The sequence below is a fragment of the Harpia harpyja genome, chromosome 2, assembly GCF_026419915.1.
Source record: "Harpia harpyja isolate bHarHar1 chromosome 2, bHarHar1 primary haplotype, whole genome shotgun sequence".
NCBI classification, from domain to species: Eukaryota; Metazoa; Chordata; class Aves; order Accipitriformes; family Accipitridae; genus Harpia; species Harpia harpyja.
The window spans coordinates 3,636,212-3,662,864 of NC_068941.1; the positions used below are offsets into that span (position 1 = coordinate 3,636,212).

Sequence of the window (26,653 nt, forward strand, 5' to 3'; positions counted from 1 at the left end):
CCTAAACAGATTTACTTGCAGCAAAAAAATACCATAGAATCTATTAACAGAATAATTTTGTCACAAGTTTATTGACTCTGGACTTGGTCATGCATGCTTAATTCACGTTCAAGATGACTGACTCTCAAAACCAGTCACCCATGCAGTCAAGCCTCTACATATTTAAAGTTAGATCACAATAACTTTTAAAATAGCCTTTGATGATGAAACCAGGAACAAATCGTTACAAAAGCAACTCATCTCCAGAAGCTGTGACTTACTGCTGTACGTACTGGCTTATAATATTTGATCAGTACTGCCATTTGCATCTGCGTTTAGAGAGCTGCACTTGCGACCTCAGTTCCATCCGTTAGCAGCACTGCAACGAAAGCGATCACAAGAAATAAGCTAAGATTGCCAGCTCCTCTTACACTGTGGGTTAGGGAGAAACCGTTTATATTAAGAAGAGAGAGAGATTCACGCCATTTCTGACGGCTGCCACCCTCTTGGCAGTCCCCGGGTGTTTAGTAAGGTGCGAAACTCTGGAAATGGGCACCCTTAAAGGACACAGAATTAGTCCTTTAGCTATTAAAAGCAGCTGGATGAATGCGAACGCTAACTATAACTCGATACGGGACGCCACGGGAACCGGGGTGAATAGGAACGCTGCTACCACACATTCACACAGATCTGCTACATCCACCTTCCCCACACAGTCGAGGCAGGCTCGGTAAGCCCTTTTTAGCCCATCAGCCACAAACATTTCCCTCAGGACGGCGACGTTAGATCCAAGTCCGGGGGCTTCCCAGAGTTACAGGGAGCGCGGCCCCGCCGCAGAACCCCGCCCCTCGGGGACACCCGCCGCCGTTAGCCGACCCCCGGGAGCTGTCGCTCCGGCTGAGGGCCCCAACGAAAACCCCGGTCCTACCCACCTGTCCCGGGCGGGCGCGCAGGATCATGGCGACCGCTGTCAGCGCGCTCCCTCCCCGCGTTCGAAACTTCCCGCCGCAGCCCACGCGACGTCACAGCGCCCCGCCGCCGGAAGGAAATCACGGGCGCCGAGGGCGGCGCGCCCGCTGCCGCGCTGCGCATGCGCGGACGGCGCCGCGGGGCTTTTCTCCCTGCGGGGGTCGCGCGTCGCGCCGGGATTGACGACGAAGACGACGGGGCGACGGAGAAGGAGGGAGGCAGGGCCCGCTGCGAGAGGCGGGCGCGGCCGGCGAGGCCCGGTGTCCCTGCGGTGACGTCGCCTGGCGAGCCCCTGCGGGCGCGGCGGCAGGTCAGTGGTGCGCGGCGGGAGGGGGGCAGCCGGGCGCGGCGGCGCCAGGGGGCGCTGCTGCCCCCGATAGCCAACCCCCCCCTTACTCGCCCCCCCCCCCACCCCGTTCCGTTGCGGGGCGCATGCGCCGGGCGCGCGTCGTGCGGCTAGGCGAGGCGGCGGCCGTTGGGCTGAGGGGATTGCGCGTGCCGGGCGGTTGGTCGGTCCTGTCAGGCGGCGGGCGGGCGGGCGGGCGGGAGCTGTCTTGTTGGGGCGGCGTCGCGCTCTGCGTGACGCCCACCCCGCTCGTCCCCTTTAACCGTGCCCTGGCCTCGTTTGTAGCGGTCCTCAGCCCACCCGTGCCCTGCTCCTGGGCATCGTTCCCTCCCGGTGCCCGCTTTTGCCGATGTGTGTGGCGCCTTTCTGAGGCTTTCTAACAGCCTCTGTCCCATAGCGTCTCCCTGTGGTGGCTTTGCCTCCAGGTGAAGCACAGGTGGCGGGTGCTGGCTCGGGTGCCTTCACACGGCATCAAGACCTGACATCTCGTGTTGGAGGAGAGGGTTCCGTGTCGAGGGGGGGACATGGGGAGTGGTTGACTTTTGGCTAGCGTGTTCGTGCCTGCTTTACTATTTTATGCATACAAGGTCTGTGAGCAACGGCAGCAGCAGTGCTGAAACCTGCAGTGGTCAACACCTGCGCAACCGGCAAATGTACCGTCGGGAACCGGGATTTAGTCAGGTGCTATGCTGGCAAAGATTAAGTCCAGGCTAGAAAAATCTATTTCAGACTGTGTTTCTCCCCTTTTTTTGAAGGGTGAGGAGAATGAGGTTCTCCTACAGTTAGTTGTGCAGTGGTTCTGGGGCAGTGTGTGCAGTTGCTAATAGGGCAGCAGGATGTCTTGCTTTGGTACCCACCACTGTCCTGCTCCCAAGTGCTTATTCCTGCTGCTTATTCAGCTCTTTAATGAGTTGGTTTAACCCACTCATCTAGCAGGGAAGGACCAGAAAATAGCAACTTACTTCTCAGGTCGCAGAGTTGAACTGGCTTACCAGAGAGTGAGATATTCTCTGAGGGAGGACTGTGAGGCAAGTAAGATGAGAGAGCTGGGTTGCCCTTTTCCTGTCAGTGAACTGTTGGTTCATATAGCTCAATCCATCTAATCATAGTCTTGTGCTGCGGGCCTGCATTTTATTAAAAAAACACTTTCCACCTCTTGTGATGACAGAGGAAAGGGTAACCACGGCGCGACTGACACAGTGGGGTCTGCCTATGTCTGGAAACAGCCTTAACACCCATCACTGTCACGTGGAAGCAAAGCCTTCTCTGTGTGTGAGCACACAGGTTTCGTGACATCTCTTGAATGCCTTAAATGTAGGTTTAAAGTGATGTATTGGTTTCATTGCTTAAAATGGGGAAAAAGCAGAGGTTCTCTGATTTTAGCTTAAGAAAATTGTGCTGGTCCCCATGTATTAACTTCTGTCCTTTCTTAGGTCGCTTTCCAAAGAGTGACGTTACAAGGCAGGATAGGAACTTAAAGTGCTACAGCTTTGCCTGCGTGTATGTTAGAGTAAGAATACCCAAGGTGGATTACAGAATGTGTCTCAAAGTAGTTTCAGGTTTGCTGAATACTTGCATTTATTTTGGAGTAAATGTCCAGAAGAGGAAGCTTTGCCACTGACTATATGGAAACATTTTCATAGTATAAAAAGTATTTTGAATGATACTTTCTCTTCCCGCTAGCCCCCCTTGCCCTCTTTTACTATTTAAAATTCCCCAAGCAAGCATTTCCATCAATGCTTAATATAAAGGAATAAAGGATATTTTATAACTGGAACCCTGTTTATTCCAAACCCTGGATTACAGTTAATTTTGATTATGTTTTTATAGATCTTTCTAATAATGGAAGTTGGGTTTGGACCTTGGCTGTGTACAGGTTAGCACCAACATGTTTAATATTTGCCTTTTAAAGAGTATAGATAAGTTACTATAGGTTTCTGTGGACCTGTATTATTTTGATTTAGATTATCTTTGCTTTCTTAGAGTTCCCTCTTTCTTCTTAGTTGTCCCTCCTTTTCCTCGTTTCACTCTTGCACATAGAGACACTGATTTTATTTCATTTGAGGAAAGCAAAGGGACGGCAGCTGTTTTGCTTTAACAGAGTGAAGTTTTGACCCTGCTTTCGCTTTGTTCTGATTTTATCAGAATAGTGCTTGCAGCTCTGAGACTGGCACTGTTAAGAGTTGGCAAGTCAACAAAAATGCAATATCTTATACCATGGCATTGCAGCTTTCACTGATCAGTTGAGGTGTGCAAGAGTAATTGCAAATGAAGAGAATACCAACAGAAAAGCGAGTGCTATGAGTTATTGACACGCTTACTTATAAACAGTATTTTCTTAAATCCTGAGTTTTAATCTAGTGTTGTTTCAGGTATGAATATTTCACTACTAAATGTAAGATTGTATACAGATTCTAATTATAGATTCATAGCTGACATTTGCTCTGACTCTGTATTTCCAAGCTCCTCCAAAGTAATTTTCTCAAAGCTTCATTTCTAAAGCAAGTAGCACAAAGTGAGGGGAATTCTGCAATACAGCTTGCAGCTGTTTTTCTTTAAGGTTGAATGAGAACCTCTCTCGTGGAAGGAAGTCCCAAGGCTGACTGACTCAAAATGCATGAAACACTTAGATGGCTTCTTAAAATAAAGCTTTGCTGTACATAAGCCACATTCATTATATGTCAGCGTGGTCATTTAATACTGTTCAGCCACTAAAAGTAACCCATAATGATGCTTTACCTTTAATGGTGCAACTCGCTATAGCCCTCAGCTAAATAGTATATTGTTCTGCTGATTATTAATATAAATATCTTGCTGAAGGGCTTGAATGGAGCTTAAACTTCTGCTTGGGTTGAGAGTTTTACCTGGCTTATCTTTTCAAGGTAATTGTTGACCTTTCACTATCTTGAGTGGTCAGCTCACAGCAGGGAGAGAAACTGATATCCGGCTAAGAAAGCCTGATTTGCACAATAATTTGAAGACCATTTCCATTTTTGTCATCCTGTTTGTAGAGGTGGGCTTCCTTTCTGATGACTGTACTCACGTTTCCTTCTATGTTGCCTTGGCAGAGAGCTGAAAAGTCTTTCATATGGTGATTGCTACATTAATTACTTTAATTTTTGTGTTAATTTCATTTTCAAAAACCTGTCTGATTTTGGCAGTATAGCTTTGTTTTGCTCATGTAAAATGAAGTACTGTGGTGACTGGCACTTTTCAAGGAGGGCTGACTAGCTACAGTGAATTGAAATGTGAACAAAAAAAAAAAAAAGAATTGATGCATTAAAAAGGTTTTACATTTTTCAAAGTAAATCTGTATGTTCGAGTCACTTCCCTCTAGTTGGTGCCTAATTTCTAGGGGCCCGATTCTGAGGTTCTGACAGAGCTTGGTTTGCTGTTAAAATCAGTGGCAGTTGATGAAAGAGCCCTAACCAAAGAAAGGAAAAATGTTTTGTTTACGTGTAGTACATACTGGTTGCCACAGGGGCTTGCAAGTAAGAATGTGTTAGAACGTATTCAAAGGCAGGATTGGAAGATTTTGAATTACTACTCTTTGGTAGGGCCCTGGCAATTGACAAGAGTGAGTGGTTTGCATTTTTGGCAGAACAGAGACAATTTTTAAAACCAAACCTTACTATTACCAGACCTGCCATGAACATCAACTATGTGTTTAAGTATATCTTTACATTGTATTTATTTATAAGGATTAATAGATGCTTCTCATTTGGAGGTCGTACCATAAATTTTTGCAGCGAGCTCTTCAACTGCTGTATGTGTGTCAGTGTAACCTCTTCGCAGCCACTGGAGTTACGATATATGCCTGCTGAGCATGGTCCTTTGGCCAGCCTTTTCAGAAGTCTTTCTATATAATCCAGCTTTTTTTTTCTTTCCTGCTTTGCCTTCTACATAAAAGGGTGATCTCTCAAGTATATAGTGCTCTGGGGTTTTTGTGTGTTTTTTCTAATGGTTGGTACTGGGAGATATGGGGAGTGGAGAACAAATTATTTCTGTCTTTTTTCAAGTCAAAGAAAATGTGTTTATTGGAAGGGAAATTGTCTTCTTTTTAGATTAGTTTTTGTAGGCTCTCTTTAGCAAGTAGCTTGCTTTTCTGGTAACGCTTAAGTTATGTATTGAAACATACTTTGTGACCTGCACAAGAGCTTTAAAGAATTCACTTATATATTTTTTTTTTTAAATAGCGGTGCTTGTCTGATAACTTGCAAAAGCAATTGGAACTGTGAATTCCATGAGTGCTGCTGAAATTCAAAAGCTGCTCTTAGAAATCTAATGGGGAGGGCAGACTGTTCACAAGGCATTCTGAATTAACACAATAGTACAAATTCTAAATTAAAAGCTTGCAGTTTGGTACCAACTTGCCTCCAGTGAATCTCTGTGGCTAAAGGGCAGTACTAGGTGCTGTGAGACATGAGTTCCAGCTTAGTCTTCACCACACAGTTACTGTGTGACCAAATTTTCCTTATCTTCTGTATGCTTTGTATTTTTCTGCACTACAAATAATGAATGGCGCATAGTCTCACAGGGGATGCATGAAATTTTTAATGTAAGAGAAAACAAGAATGCTTATTCCTTGAAATAAGAATGTTTTGATTTTTCTCAAAGGTTATATTTAACTTTCAGTTGACAGAATGACAGGAATGGAGACTGAAACTGCAAGAGATGAAGCCATGGAGGAAGAAAGCACTGAACAGAAAAAGGAGAGAGAGAAAAAGAAGAGGTCAAGGGTTAAACAGGTGCTCGCAGATATAGCGAAACAAGTGGATTTCTGGTTTGGTGATGTTAATCTCCACAAAGATAGATTTCTCCGAGAACAAATAGAAAAGTCCAGAGATGGGTGTAAGTTTATATTCACTGTATTTAAGTAAACAGATATGTTTAACTTTCTTCGTCAGTATATTGCTGGTGACAGTTACAAGTTATTTTGAGGTGCATGTCTACTCCTGGGGAAGACAGTAATTTCATGCTGAAAACCAGCATTAGGATTAGCAGCTCAGGAGGCAGAGCTTGGTACTAGTTTTTAGAAACTGTCTTTAGTGTTTCTCTTTACCTTTCCTTTACTACCAGCCATAAGTTAGAGGCATTTGCCAGGGTACAAATGACTGCTTGGGAGACCTGATTTTCTTTTTTTAACTTTGTATAATTTTAAGAATAAGCGAACAGACAAGGGTCATTTTGCCTTTGGAGGTACAGTACTTGACTTGTAGGCTATATATATGCAGAAATTAAAATGTCACTTGGATTTGCAGTTAGACATGCTTTTTGTGTGTGTTTTCTGCACAAGTCTGATATGTGAGAAATTGTGTATTTGCACATAGGGCTACTGTGGGTCTCCTTTAGACAATTTTTGACACGGTTGATTTGACTTCACAGTAGGAAATTGAGCTTGGTTCTGAAACTTATTTGTGATTTTCTGAAGAAATTAATTTACGCATTAGCTGCAGTGACTAGTATGCTTTTGCTTTAAAAAACAGTACATGTGTGGTAAATACACCTATCAGTATAATTCAATTAACTGTGTTATGCCAGATGGACTAGGAGTGTGGTATGTCTCTGCAAAGAGGTGGTCCTTTTCCATCAAAACAAAAAAATAGCAGTTTCCAGAAGTGTATACTTATTTTTGTTAAGGAGTCCATATTTATTTGAAGTGTAAATCATTAGTCCAGTTGCATTGTGTGAGAAGTGTAGCCTTCTAACTGCTTGGTGTAGTCCTCAATTACATTGAACTTCAAGCCAGTTTTTAAAAAAGGGCCTTCAGAGGAATAAAACAGCCTACATTTTCTAGAGATACTAGAGCTTGGCTGTCTTTAACTTTTTTATTATGAGTAATACTACATAATTTTCTGTCAAGGCTTTAGCAGCATGACTCATTGCAGCTGAAGTGCAAGCAGGGGCTCTTTTGTGTTGGTACGACTAGGTTAAACACTTAATTGAGTACTTGAAGGAGAGGCATGTTTTCAATGCAAATTGTTTTTGTATTGTAAAACTACATCAGAAAGGGGGTTTTCTTCCTTTCTTTTCAAAGACAATAGTTATCAGTGGGAAGCTAAAAGAACAAAATTCCTTTGATAAAAGTTAGCACAAAAGAAAATTAAATATAGATTTACTTTGAACTTTAGTTTTGATGGTGAAACTTGTCTGTAACTTCCCTGGCAGCATGGTTACAATCTGCACTTAGGACTTGCAGATTGTTTTACAAAAATACTAGCGGAGTCTTAATGTCAGATTAGAACACTTAACTAATGCTTTCTAGATTACTGTGATTTCATCATTTGCACCTTTTTTTATCCCTAGATGTTGACATATCACTTCTTGTTTCTTTCAACAAAATGAAAAAGTTGACTACTGATGGAAAATTGATAGCTCGAGCAGTTAAAAGTTCATCTGTTGTAGAGGTATTTAATGTTTCACTCTTTCGTATTTGCTGATGCTGGAGTAATTATGACAGTGGTACTGAAGTAGGCAATAATCTTAAAATGCTTGTTCATTTCTCGTTACTTTCAGTTGGATTTAGAAGGAACTAGAATCAGAAGACGCCAACCGCTGGGTGAGGAACCAAAGGATGTGGATAGTCGTACGGTCTATGTGGTAAGGTTGTACTTGTACATGCCTTGTGTCTGGCCGAGTGCTTTATTTCTAACTGTGGAGACTCTTAAACTTCCTTGCTGTTAATTCTTTAAGAGTGCAAAACCCACTGTGTGTTGTCTATGACAATCTAATTGCGTAGTATTATTTACTGTATTAAGAACAACAAAAACAACATAAAGCATTCATGTAGCTTTACCAGAATTAGCAGGTAGATTTTCTTGTGAGATCATGGATTTAGTACAGGAAATGTTTACATGAAGTATAAAACCTAATAGAATTTGATTGTCGTCTTTTTTTTTTCTCTTCTTTTTTTCTCCAAAAGAAAAGGACAGTGTGAGGAGGGAAATGCAGTACCGGTGTACTGAACTTGCAATGCTAAGGCCCATAGAATGGGGTCAATGTACATGTTTAATGCAGTAAATTTTTTTTGTATCGGGAATGTATCTGTGCAGCAATATTCTTGCTAACACAGGGCAGGTGGTTGTCTACTGTTGCTTATACAGTGTACATAAGGGAAATAAATTGTGACCATGGCAAGAAAGGGGTTAATTTGGTACACCAATTTCTTGTACCAGCTGAAATCATTTTAATGCTGAGCAAAGACCTGCTTCACCTGCTTGTAAGAAAAGGTGCACTTTCTCGTTTAGCCATTACTGCTTTCACTGGGCTTTTCTAGTTAATGCCATTAGAGGAGCAACACTGGTACCAAGAAATATTTACAAATTGCATTAATGTAGTCAAAGCATTAGAATGACTTTATTAGTTTTATCAAACAGGATCTGGCTGAGTTTGCAAGATCATCAGGGGTAGTTTCTAGAATACAATCTGTTTACTAAATTTGTTACTGCAAGTGCCTCTGGTTTTGTAACACACAAACATCATTCTTTTAAAAGCAAAATGTACCTAAATGAGCTGGTCTTATTTTTAGGGGGCTTTAAAAAAAAAAAAAAATCCTCCTAATAGTGCACTATCCTGTGGCTATGTTGATACTGACATGATTAGTTAATTAAATGAAAATAGCTTGTGCTGCTGGAAAAACTCTTAATTTCAACATGATATTTCAGATGTGTCAGAGTGAAACAGCTATTATCATATTGTTGAGCCACTTAAGTGGTAGCATGGAAAGAGATGTGATGGTTGAACTGTCACTTAAAATCCTGTGCAATTTTTTAAATAGAATTGAAGCCAGTGTGGAATTCCCTTTGTCTCTAAAGAAAGCTTTTCGTGACTATTGTCAATTTAGGTATGTACCTGTACCTGTTAGCAGCTTGAATTAGTAATTTTAAGAAGGCACCAAGCTTTCTGTGATAAACATAAGTAATAATCATGCCCAAAATGCTAACCCATCCAGATAGAGAGAAGCTGGATTACTCTGATCATTATGTGTTTTAACAAAAGCCCAGAAAAGGTTATTAGTCTTTTTTTTTTGAAGTACAAGGTGCCAATCCTACTATTTCCCTAACATGATTACAGGGACTACTTAGAATTTCTCAAATACTTTGTCTATATCATTTTTGGAAAAGATACTCCAAATTTAATGAGCTACATAGTCTATACATAGCTTAAGTACATACCTAAATGGTTTTTAATTTTAAGCTTTTCTGTAAGACCAGAATAGATAACTGGTGTGTTTTATAAGTTACTGAATTCATAGAGATCTTATTTAGAGAATATGTAGCAACCCATTACCTTCTCTTACTCCTACCAAAAAGGGTTGGTTTCTTCCTTTTTAAAGACTAGTATATGAGGTACCTGCTGTATATACTGCAACTACAGAAATGTTAAGTCATGTTAAATGACTGGTATGTAGCAATGGGGGGGAGCAGAAGTAGTCAAGGTGTTGGTAAGTTTTGTTTCAATCTGGAGTAGGTGAAAGAAAGATTTTGATATTGGTTTAATACAAAAGTCACAGTTAAGCCTCCACTTGAAGGATTGTCTTCAACAGTAGTATGTTTTCTGAATTTATGCAGGAAGTCGAAGCTTCATTTCTGAACTAAGAATTGAGACTTTAAGATGTTTTTCTTTAGGGAATAGTAACTTCATTAATTTTCTTTTTTTTACAATCTCATTTAATTTAGGGAAAGTTTTCATTGAATTTCTCTGAAATAATCTTATGGTTAATGACCTTTTTTTATATGTTTTAACATAAGCTACACTTTGACATACACTATTATTTTATACTCATCCCATAATATTTTTAAAGCTTCAAATAACTGGCTTTTCAGCTTTATACCAAACCATAATGAAACCTTTTTCTTAGCCAGGCAGAGTTCATGCAAAAATAATTTTCTGGCTGTATGTGATAATGTTTTCCTACAAGGAAAACCTTTTAGTGCAGTAACTTGCCATGAAGAAAATGAAGTATTGCCGACTCTGTTGTTGTTGAGGCACGAATTTGAGAGTAGGGTTTTTAATGGTGTTCAGTTGGGTCTATTTAGAAATTGATTACAATAGGATTTCTCTTTGATTGGTGAAGGGAAATATTTAGCAACTGAGACATGATGTCTGCAAGCTGCTAAAATGTGTTGCTATATTAAGGAGTTTATAGAAATGAAAATCGGACAGTTGTATCGTCCAGGGAGCTGGCTGAAAGTTTCTGCTGCATCTGATCAAGTAGGCTGTAAGTGCAAACCACTAAGTTTTAAAATGTCACCTAGCAGCAGGAATTTATCAGCTTGAGAAGTGACTCTTTACTGACCCACAAGAATTCTTTCTGTGATACTTGGATTACCAACAATTTAAAAAAAAAAAAAAAAATCCTTGTGCTTTGCAGTGGATAGTTTGAGACAATGCAGAATTATGTTTCTTGAAGGTCTTAAATGTACAAAGATATTTCATGTTGCAAAGATGCAGCTGTAGGTGAGGTCTTGGTACCTGTCACAGGAAGAAAAATATCTGCATTAAATATATAATGTATTTGTTATAGGTATATGGATGATTAGACATCCATTTTCAGATCACTGGTTTTACTACCTGAATACTAAGACCTCTCAAGAAGAATACTTACTGAAATTTAAAAAGTTTCTCAACGTTGTCATGTGAAACTTAAATATATTTTGTTGTGTCGACTTTTTAATTACAAGATGTAGTAAACTATCTGATACAATGGTAATACAGTAGCGAGAAAATTACCTTTTTTTTTTTTTTTTTAGGAGCTGCTTCCCAAAAATGTCAATCACAGTTGGATTGAGCGGGTGTTTGGGAAGTGTGGTAATGTAGTTTACATCAGTATACCCCGGTATAAAACTACTGGTGATCCAAAGGGATTTGCTTTTGTTGAATTTGAAACTAAAGAGCAAGCAGAGAAAGCTATTGAGGTGAGTAATGGTGGTGTCCCACAAACAGGGTCCATTTACACGGTGTGCAAGCCAATAACACACAGAGTCGAGGTATTTTGAAATTAATTTCATTGATGTGCAGGAATGGGTGCCCGTCCCAAGACAGCACACCCTTGTCTCAAAAATTCTCACGTTTATACACTTAACTAATACGTATTCGTTGTTGTTTTCCTTAATGATTGGTTCTTTCTTCTTCACCTCTCATGTAAATTAGTGCGCGGACTCTTTTTCCTTCATTGTCTTGAGTAGGTGGTCAGTGAGTCGGGGGTCATGATCTCCCCCTGTAGGAATTACCTTTTATCTACTTCTTCTCTAATCGTGGCAGTTCCGAGCGGTTCTTCAAGATTTACTGACTGGACCACAATCCATTACCTTTTCTGACATAAACATAAAGCCCCATTGTCTAATATTTAGTTCCTAAACCCTAATTCATGTCTAGTTGTTGTTTCCCTATTTTAAATATTAACTGATGCAGGCTGTACACAGGACTTCAGCAGCTCCCTGGTTACTTCAATTGTATTATACATATTAATTGGTAACAGTGGTGTTTCTGGTCTGTTAACTTTCTTCCTGATTGTCACTTTGCCATGTGGATGGTGTAGTCGTGCCTAGTTCACCTACTAAATCTTAGAGAAATTCCCAAAAACTTAACATAGCAGGGGTTATGTTCCTGTCTCCTACCCCCAGACCTCCCATCAATTCCATGATTCTTTGAAAGTGTAATACTGTTAACCTGGAGACTTAGTAGAAGCATAGCGGATATTTTTTGGAATAATTTGGTTGGCTGCTTTTGCCATCTTTTACAGAAATAGAGATCCCTGTGTAACAGTACAGTGGCTATTAAATTTCATCAGACAAGCATGGTCATACCTAATTTTCTGTATTTAAATGTGATTTGAAAGTTTAAAAACATTTATTTATGTTTCAATATCATGATGGTAACATACATAAAGATATCACAGTAATAATGTGAAATCAAGCAAGCTCTGCATTTAAAAAGCAAACCCCAACAACAACAAGACCCCACAAAACTACCACACCACTGACAGTACGGAAAGAACAATGTATACCTCTGGAGTCATGAAGGACTACATTTTTCTTGAATGAATATAGGACTGCTAGTTTTAACTTGGATGGAGATTCTTTAAAAAAGAAAATACCATTTTTAGTAATGGTTTGTGGATTTTAATTTTTTTTTTTTCAAGTTTTTGAATAATCCTCCAGAAGAAGCGCCACGGAAACCTGGGATTTTCCCCAAAACAGTAAAGAATAAGCCTGTTCCTGCGCTGAATACAAGTAACAGCAGTGTAGTAGGTAAGTGTTATTCAAGAAACGAAATGTTTTGTGCCTCAACTTCTGAAGAGAGAGCCTTGAAATGCTGTGTTACAGCAGTCTAATCTCATGTTTGTTAAAAACTTTATAGAAATAAAAATGCATGTTGCTATTTGTTTGTTGGCCAATGTAGGCTTAAGAATAAAAGTGTAAAACTAAAATATAGTAAATTTCTGCCTTTTTTTTTCTTGCTTGATAAAGAATTTTTTTTTTTTTTCCTTTGTTGCCAGCTACCACCATTAGTCATTGTTAGGCTGGCAGAGCAGCTTTCAAGCTGTACAATAAATTGTTATCTAAGCATTTATCATTAGCAAAAGACAAATTTGACACAGATAGTTTAAAAAATATTTAGTATTGAAGGGAAAGATACAGACATAAGAGCAAAATTAAACGTTAGTGCTGTTCAGATGAGTTTGTGATCATCTGACATTTCAGAGCAAACCTTATGGTATTCTTCTCTTTGCTGAAACTTTCTGTGAGAGAACTATGAAAACAGTGGATTTTTGCCTTTCTTCCTCTTTGGAACTCTTGCTATTTGAGCAAAGCAGTCTATAGGGGAATGAACTTCTTACAGCATATTTATAATTCCAACTAACATGATTCATAATTACTCGTAAAAACCTGGAGGATATTGCTGAGAAAAGAATCCTGAATTCACAGTTGAGCATGTTTCCAATAAATACTATTTACTATAACTTACAAAGCAACATAGCAGGATTATGTTGCAACTTTGATCACCGATACATTTTTCTTTGTTTCTGAAGATGTAATACAATTTCCCAGACTTCAGATGTCTTCCTGTCTTTTTCATAAGCATAATGATGAATCATATGTTATATTCCTCACTATTATCACTAATTCTTTGTTACACCAGTAACTGTTAGGGGAAAAAGAAATCAAAGAAAACAAAATGCTTTTTAAACCATGCTTTAAACCCACTTAAGATACTCTCTGCTACTTCATACTGCATTCTGCCTATGACAACTTTGAAGCAAGTAGACAGTATTGAAAATAAAACTATTTTTTTTCAGATTGGTTAACATTCTTCAATTTAGTAGGCAGATAGTTGTTCATTACATAAATAGTGTAATAGATGCATTGGGCTGAGTATCTTCTTTTATTCTCAGAATACAAATCAGCAGTCTTTTTTTATTTTCTTGTCTTTCTTGTTTGGCCTGGAAGGAGGAAGGTCTCTCTTCTCAAAGACAAGTAAGGGATGACATAACAAAATGTGCATTTGTTAAAGAGAAGCAAAGAAGTCTAGATCCTTTCTTTTTAATTTGAGAGTAAGTACTTCAGGAATCCTGCAGTCAAGCTGCCCTTGCGACCCAGAGGTCTTTTTCACTTTGTGAGACTGAGAGTTGTATCTGTGTTTTTTTCTTTTCTGCTGGAAATGCCTAGGAAGAACTTTGGGACAATTTATTGCATGTCTCCTGTAGTTAGAGATGGTAGAGCCAGGCATTTCATTTAACATCCCAGATTATCATGGCATGCACTATCGTGATTGTTTACTTAGGTCAGTTAATCTAATCTAGTTTTTAATCATTGGCAGTTTTAAATATTGTATTTTTAATACAGAAGAGAAGAAAAAGAAGAAAAAAAAGAAATCCAAAATCAAGAAAGAGAGCAATGTACAGGCAGCTGTAGAGACAAAGGAACCAAACACGAACACTACAACAGAGCAAGTACCCAAGCCAAAAAGACATAGGACTTCATCGGAGTGTTCAGAAATGGAGGGAACTGAGACTCACAGGCAGCCCTCAAAGAGAGAGAAAAGAAAATGGGACAGAACAGAAAGCTCAGAGGTACCTTGGGAAAGCAGGCCAGGGAAGAGAAAAAGAACCAGCTCTGGAGATGGTGAGGCATCGACTCCAAAAGTAAAGAAAAGCGTTCAAAAGGATGAAGTTCATCCTGTAAAAGAGGAAACAACAGAAGCTCCAAAGGATTCCAATGGTAAAGTTTGTTGCATGTCTTTTTAGTATTTTCAAGATTTATATGCGTGAATGAAATCAAATGGCAGATATCTCTCTTATGGATTACAAATAACAGGCTTAGTAATGAGGGAAATATCTAGAGGAGAAAAGCTTGAGTTAAAAAAGCTGCATTCTTTGCAGTTGAAGTGGTATTTGTAGTGGCCTAAGTAAATGAGAATCTTAATATGCTAGAGGGTCACAATCAAGTGAGGAAAGTGATATGGTAACAAAAGGGGGGTTGCAAAGAACACGGCTGGAAAGCAGCAAGAAATGTAACAAGTGTATGCATTAGTACGCATTTTGGAGGCTAATAAGTTTATTACTTGGATTAAAGATTATTGAGTAAAACTTTCAAGTGCTGGTGGAAGACCGAGACACTGAATTTCTGTCTTCGAAAGACTGAAAACCTAACTGGTAAAAGGTTGTTATGCCTTGAGTCGGTAGGTAAAAAATGGTTGATATGGTGGAGGCATAACAAGGTCAGTTTAGGAATATGTGGTGTTCCCTGCAGTTAAATTTAAACCTGGTAATGAGTCATTCTGAGGAGATAAGGTGCATGGAGAATAGGAAAGAACTTTCAACACTGAAGCAGGTAAATCTCATCAGAAGTAAAAATAGTTCACAAAGAAGTTAATATCAATAGAACTTTACCGAAGTGAAGTATGGATTATGCAGTCAGCCTAGGCAAATGGTGACAGTCTAGGAATCTAGATAAGTAAGATTAAAATACAAAAGAAAAAGCCAATGATCCTGGTTTCTTATGTGAGATAAGGAAAAAAAAAAAGCAATAGCTGGGATTAAAAGCTGCATTGAAATCACATTTGGGTTGACAAGAATCCATGATTAGAGACTAAACTCAGGTAGTTGAGAAAGTGGACTAGAAATAGGTGGTAGGCTCTGATTTTTGTGAAAGGGTTTTTATTCAATTTGAATCAAAGATCCAGTGTTCATTAAACTATTATTGATAACACAAGTAAATACTATGACATTTTATGGAACCGTTAATTCAGGCTGTATTATATAATACCTATCTTTTTAAGCACCTGTCAATGCTAGAACTAAACACTTTTCTTTTGGACTTTTTAATGTAGACGTTTCTGCAGAAGATGACAAAGATAAAAAAGACACATCCCTTTCAAAATCTAAAAGGAAACACAAGAAAAAACACAAAGAAAGACATAAAATGGGTGAAGAAGTCATTCCACTCAGAGTACTCTCCAAGTAGGTTATGAAACTGATCTGTGACTAGCTTATGGTACCTGGTGGATGGGGAGGTATTTTATTGTTTGGTATAGCATGAGAGCATTCCATTTTCCATGGTTTCACTGAGCTAATTAAATATTTTTCTTGGCAGTATTTGGGTACTGATGTGGGATATGTGTAGTGGGGGGCTGGCACAAACAAACCGGCCTTCTTAAAGGGGTGGCTAAATTAGAAAAAAACATTCCCCCCCCCCCCCAAAAAAAACCAAACAAGCAAACCAAAAAACAACCCCAACCAAAACTGATACTGCTGAGTGAGATCCCAGCTTGTTCAGTTTGATTTATCCCACCACCTCTGTCCAGGATTAGGTGCAGGCTGGGTGGGCTCTCGGCTTCCCTGTTTGTTCACAAAGTATGCAATTTTCAGTTTGCACTGTGTCTCTTGGCAAGTACAGTTTTTGTGGTTTCAACTGCAAAGGGCAGTATTGATGGCCTAATGGCAGCTATTTTTTTTAGCTAGCCAACCTGTTGCCTTGCTCCAAATCTTAGGCATTTGAACAGGTTTGTTGCTTTGTGCTACCTCATTTTTTTATTAATGTTTAAAGTGTTTAAGTGTTTTCCTGGAGTATATATATGCAGTTATAATTGTCAAGTTATAAGACACTTGTCAAAGTCACAAATTTTGCATACTTTATTGCTTTTTTATCGTTTTTATTGCTTAACAGGCACAATGATTTTCACAATGTTTCAAGCTTTGGAATATTTTTAATGACTAATTAAATCTTTGTATGTCTGACAGGCCATCACCATTGCTAAAGTGCAATTCCAATTTTATACAACAGAGTTGCATATTAGCAACAGTATTAGCCTGTAGCTGAGAAGGTTCAGATACCAGAGTTGAAATTTCAACTCTGCTGTGTAGAGTTCTGTCTCGAATAGTGCCACCTGTAACGGTAACTGCAAATCCCTGAAGTCATGCCATTCCAAAAATTTTATCAAAAATATTATTAATCATGCTTCTTAACTGTTGTGCTCTTAGGAGTCACCACAACTAAAACATGGAAGCACTTACTTTTTTAGGCATCCAGCAAGTACCTCCATGTTAAAGTAGAGGGGGTCCTTGCCAGCATGATGCAAAATTATGCTTTGTTTTAACACGGAGTACACATATGCATTGCAAATACACTTTAATGTTTTGGTATGTTTCTATCTATTTCTTAAGAGGAAAGTGTTTTCAGTTGAGTAAAAAAGGATTCACCATCACTAAAACATGGAAGCACTTACTATTGAGGAGCAAAGCAAGTACATCCACATTTAAGTTGTGGGGGTCCTTAAGTGGAGACTAAATAGTAACCAAAAAAATAAGCAAAGCTAAAAAAAAAAAAGCATGGTATATACATGAGTCCTGCTAATGCAATAATGGACATACACATATTACTGTAAGCAGGCTTCTTTGAGCTGTAGCGCATTTCTAGAAATGCATTGTTCAACATTAGGATCCACCGCCACTGAAACATGGAAGCACTTACTTTTTTAGGCAGCAGGTACCTCCATGTTAAAGCGAAGGGAGTCCTGAATTCAAAAATTGCTTCAAATGTTTCAAATATGCAGGCCACTGAAAAAATGTCTTACTCAGTAACACTTAAGCTTTTAGTTCTTGGAGGAGCACACTTCATCTGCTTACAGCCAAAGTTCTTCGTTTTTCTTTTCCTGGACTTAAAAATCTTGCAACTGAAGTGTAGACAAAAAAAATCCGGGACGGTATTTCAGTATTGCGATCAGGATTCACCTCTACTAAAACATGGAAGCACTTACTTTTTTTAAATCACAGAAAGCACCTCCATGTTAAAGTAAAAGGGGTCCACAAAAACGGTAGACAGCAACGATGCTTGCCCTCTTCCACCGAAATTCTGAAACTACTGCATCAAATACAGAGAAGGACTTTAAAATTTTAGTTAACTGTAGCAAGGCGGGGGGTGGGGTGGGGGGGGATTTTAAAGGAGCACAAGCATTGCAAATACTTGCCTGACCCATAGCCCATGGTCTTCTCCTCTGAGTCAAGTTAACAAGCACCTCCTTGAGCCTGTATTTATACCATACCTCGCTATGGAATGGTGTTGCCTTTTTATCTCTAAGAATCATTACGTGGGTCTTTTGTTATTTTAATGTCTTTGCTCTGTTGAGAATGTATGATCCTGGGTGAGTCTGGATGCTTTTTTGAAGTATACAGTTGTCAATGTTAACAGCTAAAACCATTACCACAAGATATCCTCCTCTTTAAAAATCCTCTATCAGCTTGGTTGATAGCACAGATTAGGGTAACAATGAGTCGTTCTCACAGTGGCACTATAGGCATTGTGTTTCTGTGGAGCAAAGCTCTAGCTGTTTGCAGAAACATCTCCATGTTAAATGTATGTAAATATATAAATTGCTTCCATGTGGTGGTATTTTTTAACCAAAATGCATTTGAATAGTAAGGAATGTTCTTATCTCAGTAGGTTTTTGGTGAGTTTAACCAGTTGTTGATTTTCCATCAATGATTTTTCTAGAAAATAAATGACTGATTCTTAATATAGTAACACAGGAGCCGGTTCACTGAGCTAATTCAGTGAATTCAGAGTTCACTGTCTCTGAATTAAGTCTGAATTTAGTGTCTATGCTCTGTGTAGTTGTAGTAGAAAACACAGTTTACCAAGCTGTTCTATATGCTTTCTGAATATGTAAAATAAATTTGGGAGCCATTCTATTTGAATGATAGCTTGATCTTGTTAGAACTTGCTTGGAATATTAAAAGGTAAAGCAAAATAATAAAGCGTAGATACTGACAAGGCCTAATTTGACCTAAGTGCAAGGAGATCTCTGATGGTCTGCACTGCTCACCAAGTTCAGCTTATGCTATTTGTAAACTGTTTTGTCTAAAGTTGTGGCTGAGTTTCTAAACAACATTTTCTTTTTTACAACTGACATCCTATGCCTGTGTTGCCACTTATAGGACCGAATGGATGGATTTGAAGCAGGAATATTTGGCCCTTCAAAAAGCCAGTATGGCCTCCTTAAAGAAAACAATGTCTCAAATCAAACCTGAGCCCGTGGGAGAGATGGAAACCGAATCTTGTGCACAGAAAAAGCCTCAATCTGAAAATGACAAATGTAATCCTGTTTGTGATGGTTTTTTGTCTTGTTTTCTTCCTGATTCTACTACACAAACATAAGTGATTTAAGATACTGGTCCTCCATAAGCACTGCAAAATGTTTTTATTTTCTATAATGCTGGTGCTTTCTCTGAATGTTAAATATTAATAAAAGCAAAACCCCCTCATTTAGATAGATTATGGACTAAGGGATTTCATAAGTAAAAACTTAACAAGTATTTTCAGCATATTCCAGTAGTGCTTCTTAAGAATAAGGATCGTTTTAGGTAATTGTAATTATAAAACCCTCAGAGAGGTGAATCAAGAATAAGCTTTTTTTGATGATGTAACTTGGGCCTGTTTTGCTTAAGCTTAACTATACCTGCAGTGATTTACAAAATAATTTCGCTATGTAAGGCATTAAAAAAATGGCTTGCAATTGGGTTTTATCAGCTTTATGGTTAAAAGTAGCTTTGTAATTGTGTCCTCTTAGTTAATTTTCTACGTTTTTCACAGATAGAATTGCTTTTTTGCTCTGGATCCTCTGTACTTCACTAACTTCAATAGTGAGATTTCAATGCCTGTCTGCTTATTTTTAATCACTCTAGAACTGAGGGTTCAACTATTAACTGTAATCCATAGAATATAAAATATTCTTATAAGAAGACCCTGTAGGCTGTAAAAACTTCTCTAAGATTCTTGGAGCTATTTCCCCCCCACCCCCCCACCCCTTTTTTTTTTTACTCACATTGACTTTACCTTGTGAACAGTCTTGATCCTGGATTTAAAAAAGAAAAAAAGACAGACTTAATCTGAAGTAGCAGGATTTGATGCCCCTTGTTTCATTTCTTGTGTACCTCATGTTGCTTATATGCTTTCATAGCATCTTTAGTTTGTCGAACCAATAAATGTAAAAATTTTCTTCTTTTTTTTTTTTCTCGTTTTTAAATTGACCAGCCACCAGTGAAGATTCTGCCCCTCCTGCCAAGGCTAACACAATGGGGCCCCAGTTCGTGACTGGAGTAATTGTGAAGATCATTAGCACTGAGCCCCTGCCGGGCAGGAAGCAGATCAAGGTAATGCCTTTGTAACCTCAGGGTAGCTGTTAGCCTTTCCTCTTACAGTGGCCCCCAAATGTTTGAATATGGAATACCATTTAAACAAGTCTCGCTGATTTTTTTTTATTTTATTTTTTTTAATTTGTTTGGCCAGTAGCTGCGTACAGATTCTTCTCTAGTACCTGATAATGGCAGATTTTACAACGGCAGAACAGGGTAAAGGGAATGTTTCAAGGCAAAAATTAGCTTTTAGAGTGCTTCAAGCAATGTCAAGTTTATAAGGAAAATAATGACAAAAATAAAGAAGGATGAGTAGTTCTTTCCAGTTTAAAAAGAGAAGTTGAAGACAAAGTTGGTGCAGTGTTCTCTATTTGTCATTGTGCCAGTCATTCTGGCACAATTCAGATCAAGAAATCTGTAACAGTATGTTGGGCTTTTTACCATTAACAGCAATTTGGGGGCAAAAAAATGCACTCTGCATGAGAAAAGGATTGTCTTTTTTTCAGTAAAAAATTCACAATTACAGAAACTCCAGTTCAGTGAGAGGGACAGCAGTAGAATTAATTCACCCATTTATCTCTTTTTTGCAAGTACTTTTTTTTTTTTTCTTCCACAATTTAAAAAAAAGCGTTTAGGGTAACTTAAATTTTGTTTCACATCATGATATGAAAGTTACACATTTTAAGCAGAGTATTTTCTTTTAAGGAAAATAGCAGTTTTAAGTTGCATCCTTTTGAATGGAAATATTTAAAGGTTTCCGAAGGAAATAACAGGCTTTTTTCAGATTCTGAGTTTTCCATGAATGTGACACAAGACATTTTCTTTCACAAATTGCACTTTTGGATGAATAACAGCTGGAAAGAATTTGAACAACTTCAACTCATGTTGGAATAAATACTCAGACCACTTAGGGCAATGAGAGAATGGCTCAAAATGTGAATTCTGAGAACTTCTCAAACTACCTATATTTGTAACTGAGGAGTCCATTTGAAGTCACTGGCTGCTTGCAAGTGTGTGAAGTGTAGTGTGTGCGTAAATCCAAACAAGCTGAGAGATGTCTCTCTCTGAAAACAAATTGATGATAGGGTTTCAACTTAATCAGTCTTATCAGCCTCGGTATATTTGTACGCAGTTGTCTTGAGTGCTGGAGACACTGAGACAATGTAGTAGTTGTCACTGTAACATTTGAGGGCCCCTTTGCAGTATACACCTTACTGTGTTAAGTTTGTGTCACAACATACTGTGGTCAGGAGGTAAGCTTACTGTTCCTGCAATAGCTGAAAACAAACTTAGTTTGGTATTTCCAGTTATTCTTTTGGTTTAGTTTTAGGGAAGTGTTCCAGGGAAAACTAAAGCTTTATGAAAGTTAAGGGGGACAAAATAAGATTGGAGTGGCCTTTGCAGTTATTAATCATGTCTTTGGTTCCCATAATAAGTAGATAGGCAAAATATTTCACAAAATGTATGTCTCCCTAAAAGCCTTATTTAATTGCAGAATACAACTGTAGCTGGAAGAAGCAATAATCTTTAGTGTGCACCAGCACTTTTTTGGGTCAGCAGTGGAAGCTGCAAACTGTACTTGACCCTTACTGGATTTTTCTGGCCATACTAGTTGCTTTTATTAAAGGTGTAACTCTTTGACAAAACCTCGCCTTGCCTGTGTTTCTGGACTGTCGTAGCTACAGCAAACACTGCCACAAAGCAACGCATCTAGGTTTTTTTTCCTTAATAAACTTCCAGAATTGATCTGTATTTCTGATTTTGTGGCAGGCTTAATTACTTCCACACACTGGAAGGGTTTTTGCAGAGTAGTTGTAATATTATTTTGATGATTTGATTTTTTTTTTTTACTTCACTACTTCCATATTTTGCTATTAAGGTGCTTAGCAGAGATCATAACATTTGCCAACTGCAGTAAACTGGGTCGTTGTAGTTTTCCAGGTAAGCATGACTTTGGGACATCAGAATGAAGAGTGGAAAGTAGCTTTGGTTGGCTCTTAGAAGGTCTCAACAGCATTGGCACTTACCTTTTGTTCTAAGTCTGTCCTTGGTAGTGGAGGGTTAAAAGCAGTGTGTAATTCGTCAATAGAAACATCTTACTTGAGCTGCCCTGCTGTGAACAAAATTGACTAGGAATGTGCAGTCTTAGTTAATTTCCCTAACAGCAGGTATTACAAGTGAAGTACTTCATCTGAAAAAGCATGTGTGACTCTTCTCCCTTCAGCTGTCAGTGAAAATTTTCAGGCAGAGGTCACTTCATAAACTTAGGAAGGGTTTGTTTATTACTGCTCATCTCAAATAATCTGCCATGAATGAGCTTGCTTTTATGTATTTCATGCATAGAATGAAGTTAGATATTTTGCTGTTGGACCGACATGTATCAAGGTTACAGTACACAAATCATTTTTCTTTTTTAAAAAATTCCATAGAGATACAGCATTGAAATAAATGAATAATTACTGATGCTCCATTAGTACAACTATTCTTATGCAACAAAATAACATCTTCAGCAATTACTGCTTTAAATTGTTCTTGGAGGACAAGATGAGAGATAAATAGATGTTGTTGGCTCATAAATCAGAATTCAGTTATAACCCTCTTAGGAAAATATATTAATTCAGAATTATTTGACAAGAAATTAATTGATTAAATGAAAAAGTTCAGTTCAGTTATTGCCTTGTACTTCATGACCTTTTTGAAAATGTCAGTCATCTACAAATGGTCAAAAAGTCAACCTTTTTATATTCTTTTTTTAAAGTGTAGTTTATGGTCTGTTCTCTTGCTTGCTTTGATAGGATGCTTTGGCAGTGCTGGCTGATGTTGCTTATGTTGACATGCTGCAGGGAGACACAGAATGTCATGTCCGTTTTAAAACTCCTGAGGATGCACAGATTGTTGTGAAATCATACAAAGAAATACAGATGAAAAACAACTGGAAATTCGAAGTTCTCACTGGTAAGACTTCTTTTTTGAATGGTAGTACAGGAGAAGACTCGAGTAGTATGAAAAGGATTGTATGGCATGGTAGCTTTATGGATATATTTAGATATCTTTGTAGCTGGGGAAAAGACTGCACTTGGTTTTTTTTCCCTGTGATTCTTCTTATTTTGCTGTTATAGTGAAATTAGTAAAACAGGGTTTTTATGCCATTGTTCAGAGCAAAATAACGATTTTGGTTCCCTTTATCAACTTAAATCTGTTATTTTGAGACTGATTTATTTGCATCACTTTTAGTGGCAATGGACTGTAGAACTTAATTCACATTTCAGCTTTATGAATATAACGTTCTGATGATGCAAAATAATTTTAAATGAAGATTTTATTGAAATTACTGAACTTGTGTGAAATAACAGGACAAGGATCTAACAGCATGGATATGCTTACAGTGGTTTTAGCACTTGCCTTCTAATTAATCTTTCTTTTTTTCAGCAAGTTGAATAACTTATGCCAGAGTAATGCCTTTCTTTAATTCTATTTGCACTAAAATTTTTACTGGCTTACTTCTGAACTTCATCCTAATATGTGTTATTTTTTTCTGAAATTACTCTGCTGTTCTAAATTAATATCGTGTATTAGATTGGACTAGTCTTCAAAGTGTAGAGAAACCTCTATGGAAGTGAGGGATAGAAGAAGGAGGTGGGGGGAAGTCTCTCAAACTTTGTTACTGTATTCATAGAACTTTTAAATTATAGACAGGCACGAAAAATCCTAAATGCACAAAAAACTGGGTAGAACAATCCAGATGAGATTCTCTCATTTGTGTATTTAAATATTTTACCGCATTGCTGCATAGATCCTCACATAAGGCCCGGTTCCATGCATGCAGGGATGTAAACCCTAATAAATGTCAATTAAGGATTGCAGAGGAAGAGCTATAATGGAGGCATCAACCTTAATAATATCAAAGTTAATTAAAGCTTGAGACTCACTGAATGCTGCTAATGTCATTTGGAGATAGATTTGTCTCCAGAGCGTGCTGTGTTCCAGAGATCCAAAACCAACTTGAAATACGGCATTTTACAGCTGCGTGCTCTGTGTATATATCTCTCGGGTTTTGTATCTTTATATAAAAGAGTGTAGTAGTAGATTGGGAGTAAGTGCCACACTGTAGGAGCATTCCATTCGTAGTTTTAAGATTACTTTTTTTTTTTCCGAACTCGTTCATTGAAATGAGAATGGAAAGGCTTCTGAAGAACGCAGAAGTGACTCACAGTAAGGATTTCAGCTTTTCTTGGTGGCATAAGGGTGAATACAGAGAATAAGAATAGGGAAAGAATCTTTAATGCTCCCTGCTGCAGGAACTAAAGTTTTCTCCGTAATATTTTACTTTTTAGAACTTGACTTTGACTATCTTCAGCTTTTCATCTGACAAGATATTAAACATCTATGGTAATATTTAGATGTTATTGTGATTGAATGTATAAATAATGCTGTTAAAATGTATGCAAAATTGGTTCTTAGAATTATTAATTCCGTAACTTTTGCAGGAATCTTTTCCAAGATCACTTAGAAACTTCCCTGTAACTGAAGATTTCCCATGAGACTGTACAACATTACATCACAAAATTCCCATCATGATAGTTTCAGCACAAACCAGAGGAAACCGCGGCAAACTGCTTCTTACTGAAAACCAGCCGCTGAAAAAAGCTGCAAAATTATTTCCTCTCATATTCCCTGCTATGTTAAAGTATTCCTAACTGCCCATGAAGTCCCCAGAGTTTACTTCTAACAGTGGTTTTTATGAAGCAAAATAATCTCAGTCATTCTTAGAGTAATTTATTTTTTTTCTGTTTGATAGTTGTTTAAAATCAGTTGCGGGTTTGAGTACATCTCTAAATCAAAGGGCCTCCGAGTGCCATGGTGAAACTTCAGCTAATACTGAGCTGCTTCTGCTAATTACATGAAGAGAGTGGTGTTTGCATGTTTCCTCAGTTCTTCTTAAGGTTGTAAAACTCCTCGCTAGGGAAAGCTTAGATACCTTGGCAATTCAGTCCTAAAGTTAATAAAATGAATAGGACCTTGATTCAGGTCCTGTCCAGCTTGTACAGAACAGAGACCTCGGTGTCAGCTTTAAGCTTCTTTGGACAGGGTTTTTCTTTTCTTTGTTCACCTCGGCGTGTGCTGGTCAGATGTTGCAATGCTGTATGGTTCCTCTGACTGTGAAATTTAAGACTGGTGGGGAAATACTTGTTAGGTTTCCCCAACAGGTATTTTCACATGTGTTTACCTTAGAAAGGATTCCTTCTCATCACAGTCTGAAAACACTGCATCCATTTGTATTGAATACTTTTATTCATGTACTGTAATGTTAATTTGTTTTTCAAGGTGATCATGAACAACGTTACTGGCAGAAGATTTTAGTGGACAGACAAGCTAAACTTAACCAGCCTCGAGAAAAGAAGCGGGGGTACTGAGAAGGTAATTTGCAAGTACATTTTTTTCCTGTACAGCCATGGTAGAAAATACGTTTCTGTTTCTGTCTAGGTCTACATTTTTTGATACTTTGACGTTTGACTATGTATTTAATCCAGTTAAATCACTTCCTACTGACTTTGCAGCAGGCTTTTACAGCCACAAAATAGAAAATGTGTGGCTGTCCTGGTCCAATTGCCAAATGCAAGGCTTGTCTTTAGAGAAGCAATTGGAGAAAGTCAAGTCCATGGCTAAAGGCATGAAGTTAATTTGTAAACCGGATTTCCTGTAAAACTCTGCCTGGATGAACTTGTTAAGAAGTTAAGTAGTCTTGATTTACTCTAGCGTGATAAAGTCTATTGCTTTAGTCTTAATTCTCTAGTATGATAAATAAAATTTTCTTCAGAACAAATCTGTTTTCTCACGATTTACACAGTGTTCTTATTTGTACAGTTCTGTGCTATGGTGAACACTGGTGTGTTCCTAGTGTAGTCAAGAGTCTATGTGTGTCTGTGTTCTGATCCAGACAAATCTGAATGCCGCTGCAAGCATCCGTAGCTCAGCAGCTTCCAGACCAAAACTGCCTCACATCTAGTGAAATTTCTTTCCAGCCTTGACCTTTGTGTGCCTGTCAGGCCACAGCATTGAGTGAGTGTTGCAATGAACTTGCAGGCTGCAGTCTCCACTCCTGCCCCAGAAGATCCTTCCAGGCATGAAGGTTTCCTGATTAAGCCAGTCAGATCCTTTACCTGACAGAGAGGAGCCAGAGTGTTTCACATTTTATTGCTAGGTTTACTTCACACACATTGCAGATAAGGTTTCTGAGTTGGCTTTAACCTGAATCTTTATGCTGTTGCTTGCAAAACTTCAAAATCATCTGACCTTAGTTATTTGCTGGTGACTTTGGAGACTTATTGTTTCCTAGGCACTCCAGTGATGCTCACAATACCAAAAATTTCCTAGTTGTTCCATATATAATTGAAAAGAAATATTACATTCTCCTAAAGGAACAGCAGTTGTACAGGTCAAAACCTTGTCTTGTACAAGGCGTATTTTGCATATATTATCTTGTTTGTTGAAATGTTCTTCAGAGATCCCGTAGACAAATGAATCTAATTCTTTTAAACGAAGGCGTGCATAAAGAATTTCTCCAAATGACTGATTTAATTTCCTTAAAAGCTTAAAAATGGCATTGCTTCTAGCCATTTTTCTTTAATATAAGCAGTAAGGGAATGCAAAAACCGTACAGTTTTAGAGCCTTGTACTGAGTGCTGGCAGTTTTCTTCAGGTTTTTTAAATGTACTTTTGCTTTT

The 26,653-nt window shown here is 38.3% G+C and overlaps 1 protein-coding gene across 3 annotated transcripts in view; it reads left to right on the top strand.

The window, feature by feature from the left end:
* LARP7 (La ribonucleoprotein 7, transcriptional regulator) overlaps positions 1–26,653 on the top strand; it is a 68,027-nt gene that overhangs the window by 26,192 nt on the left and 15,182 nt on the right. For 2 of the 3 annotated variants that reach the window (XR_008239047.1, XM_052813145.1), the window contains exons 1-12: positions 1,129–1,258; positions 5,930–6,145; positions 7,601–7,701; positions 7,811–7,894; positions 11,047–11,211; positions 12,438–12,546; positions 14,143–14,517; positions 15,629–15,758; positions 18,732–18,889; positions 19,828–19,946; positions 22,724–22,883; positions 25,254–25,346. Coding sequence is in view for 2 of the 3 variants with exons in the window: in XM_052813145.1 (XP_052669105.1) it covers positions 5,938–6,145; positions 7,601–7,701; positions 7,811–7,894; positions 11,047–11,211; positions 12,438–12,546; positions 14,143–14,517; positions 15,629–15,758; positions 18,732–18,889; positions 19,828–19,946; positions 22,724–22,883; positions 25,254–25,342 (1,698 nt within the window). In the remaining variant the exon portion in view is untranslated. Of the gene's footprint in view, positions 1–1,128; positions 1,259–5,929; positions 6,146–7,600; positions 7,702–7,810; positions 7,895–11,046; positions 11,212–12,437; positions 12,547–14,142; positions 14,518–15,628; positions 15,759–18,731; positions 18,890–19,827; positions 19,947–22,723; positions 22,884–25,253; positions 25,347–26,653 lie in introns of those variants that run through there. The other variant, XM_052813158.1, reaches the window with a different exon arrangement.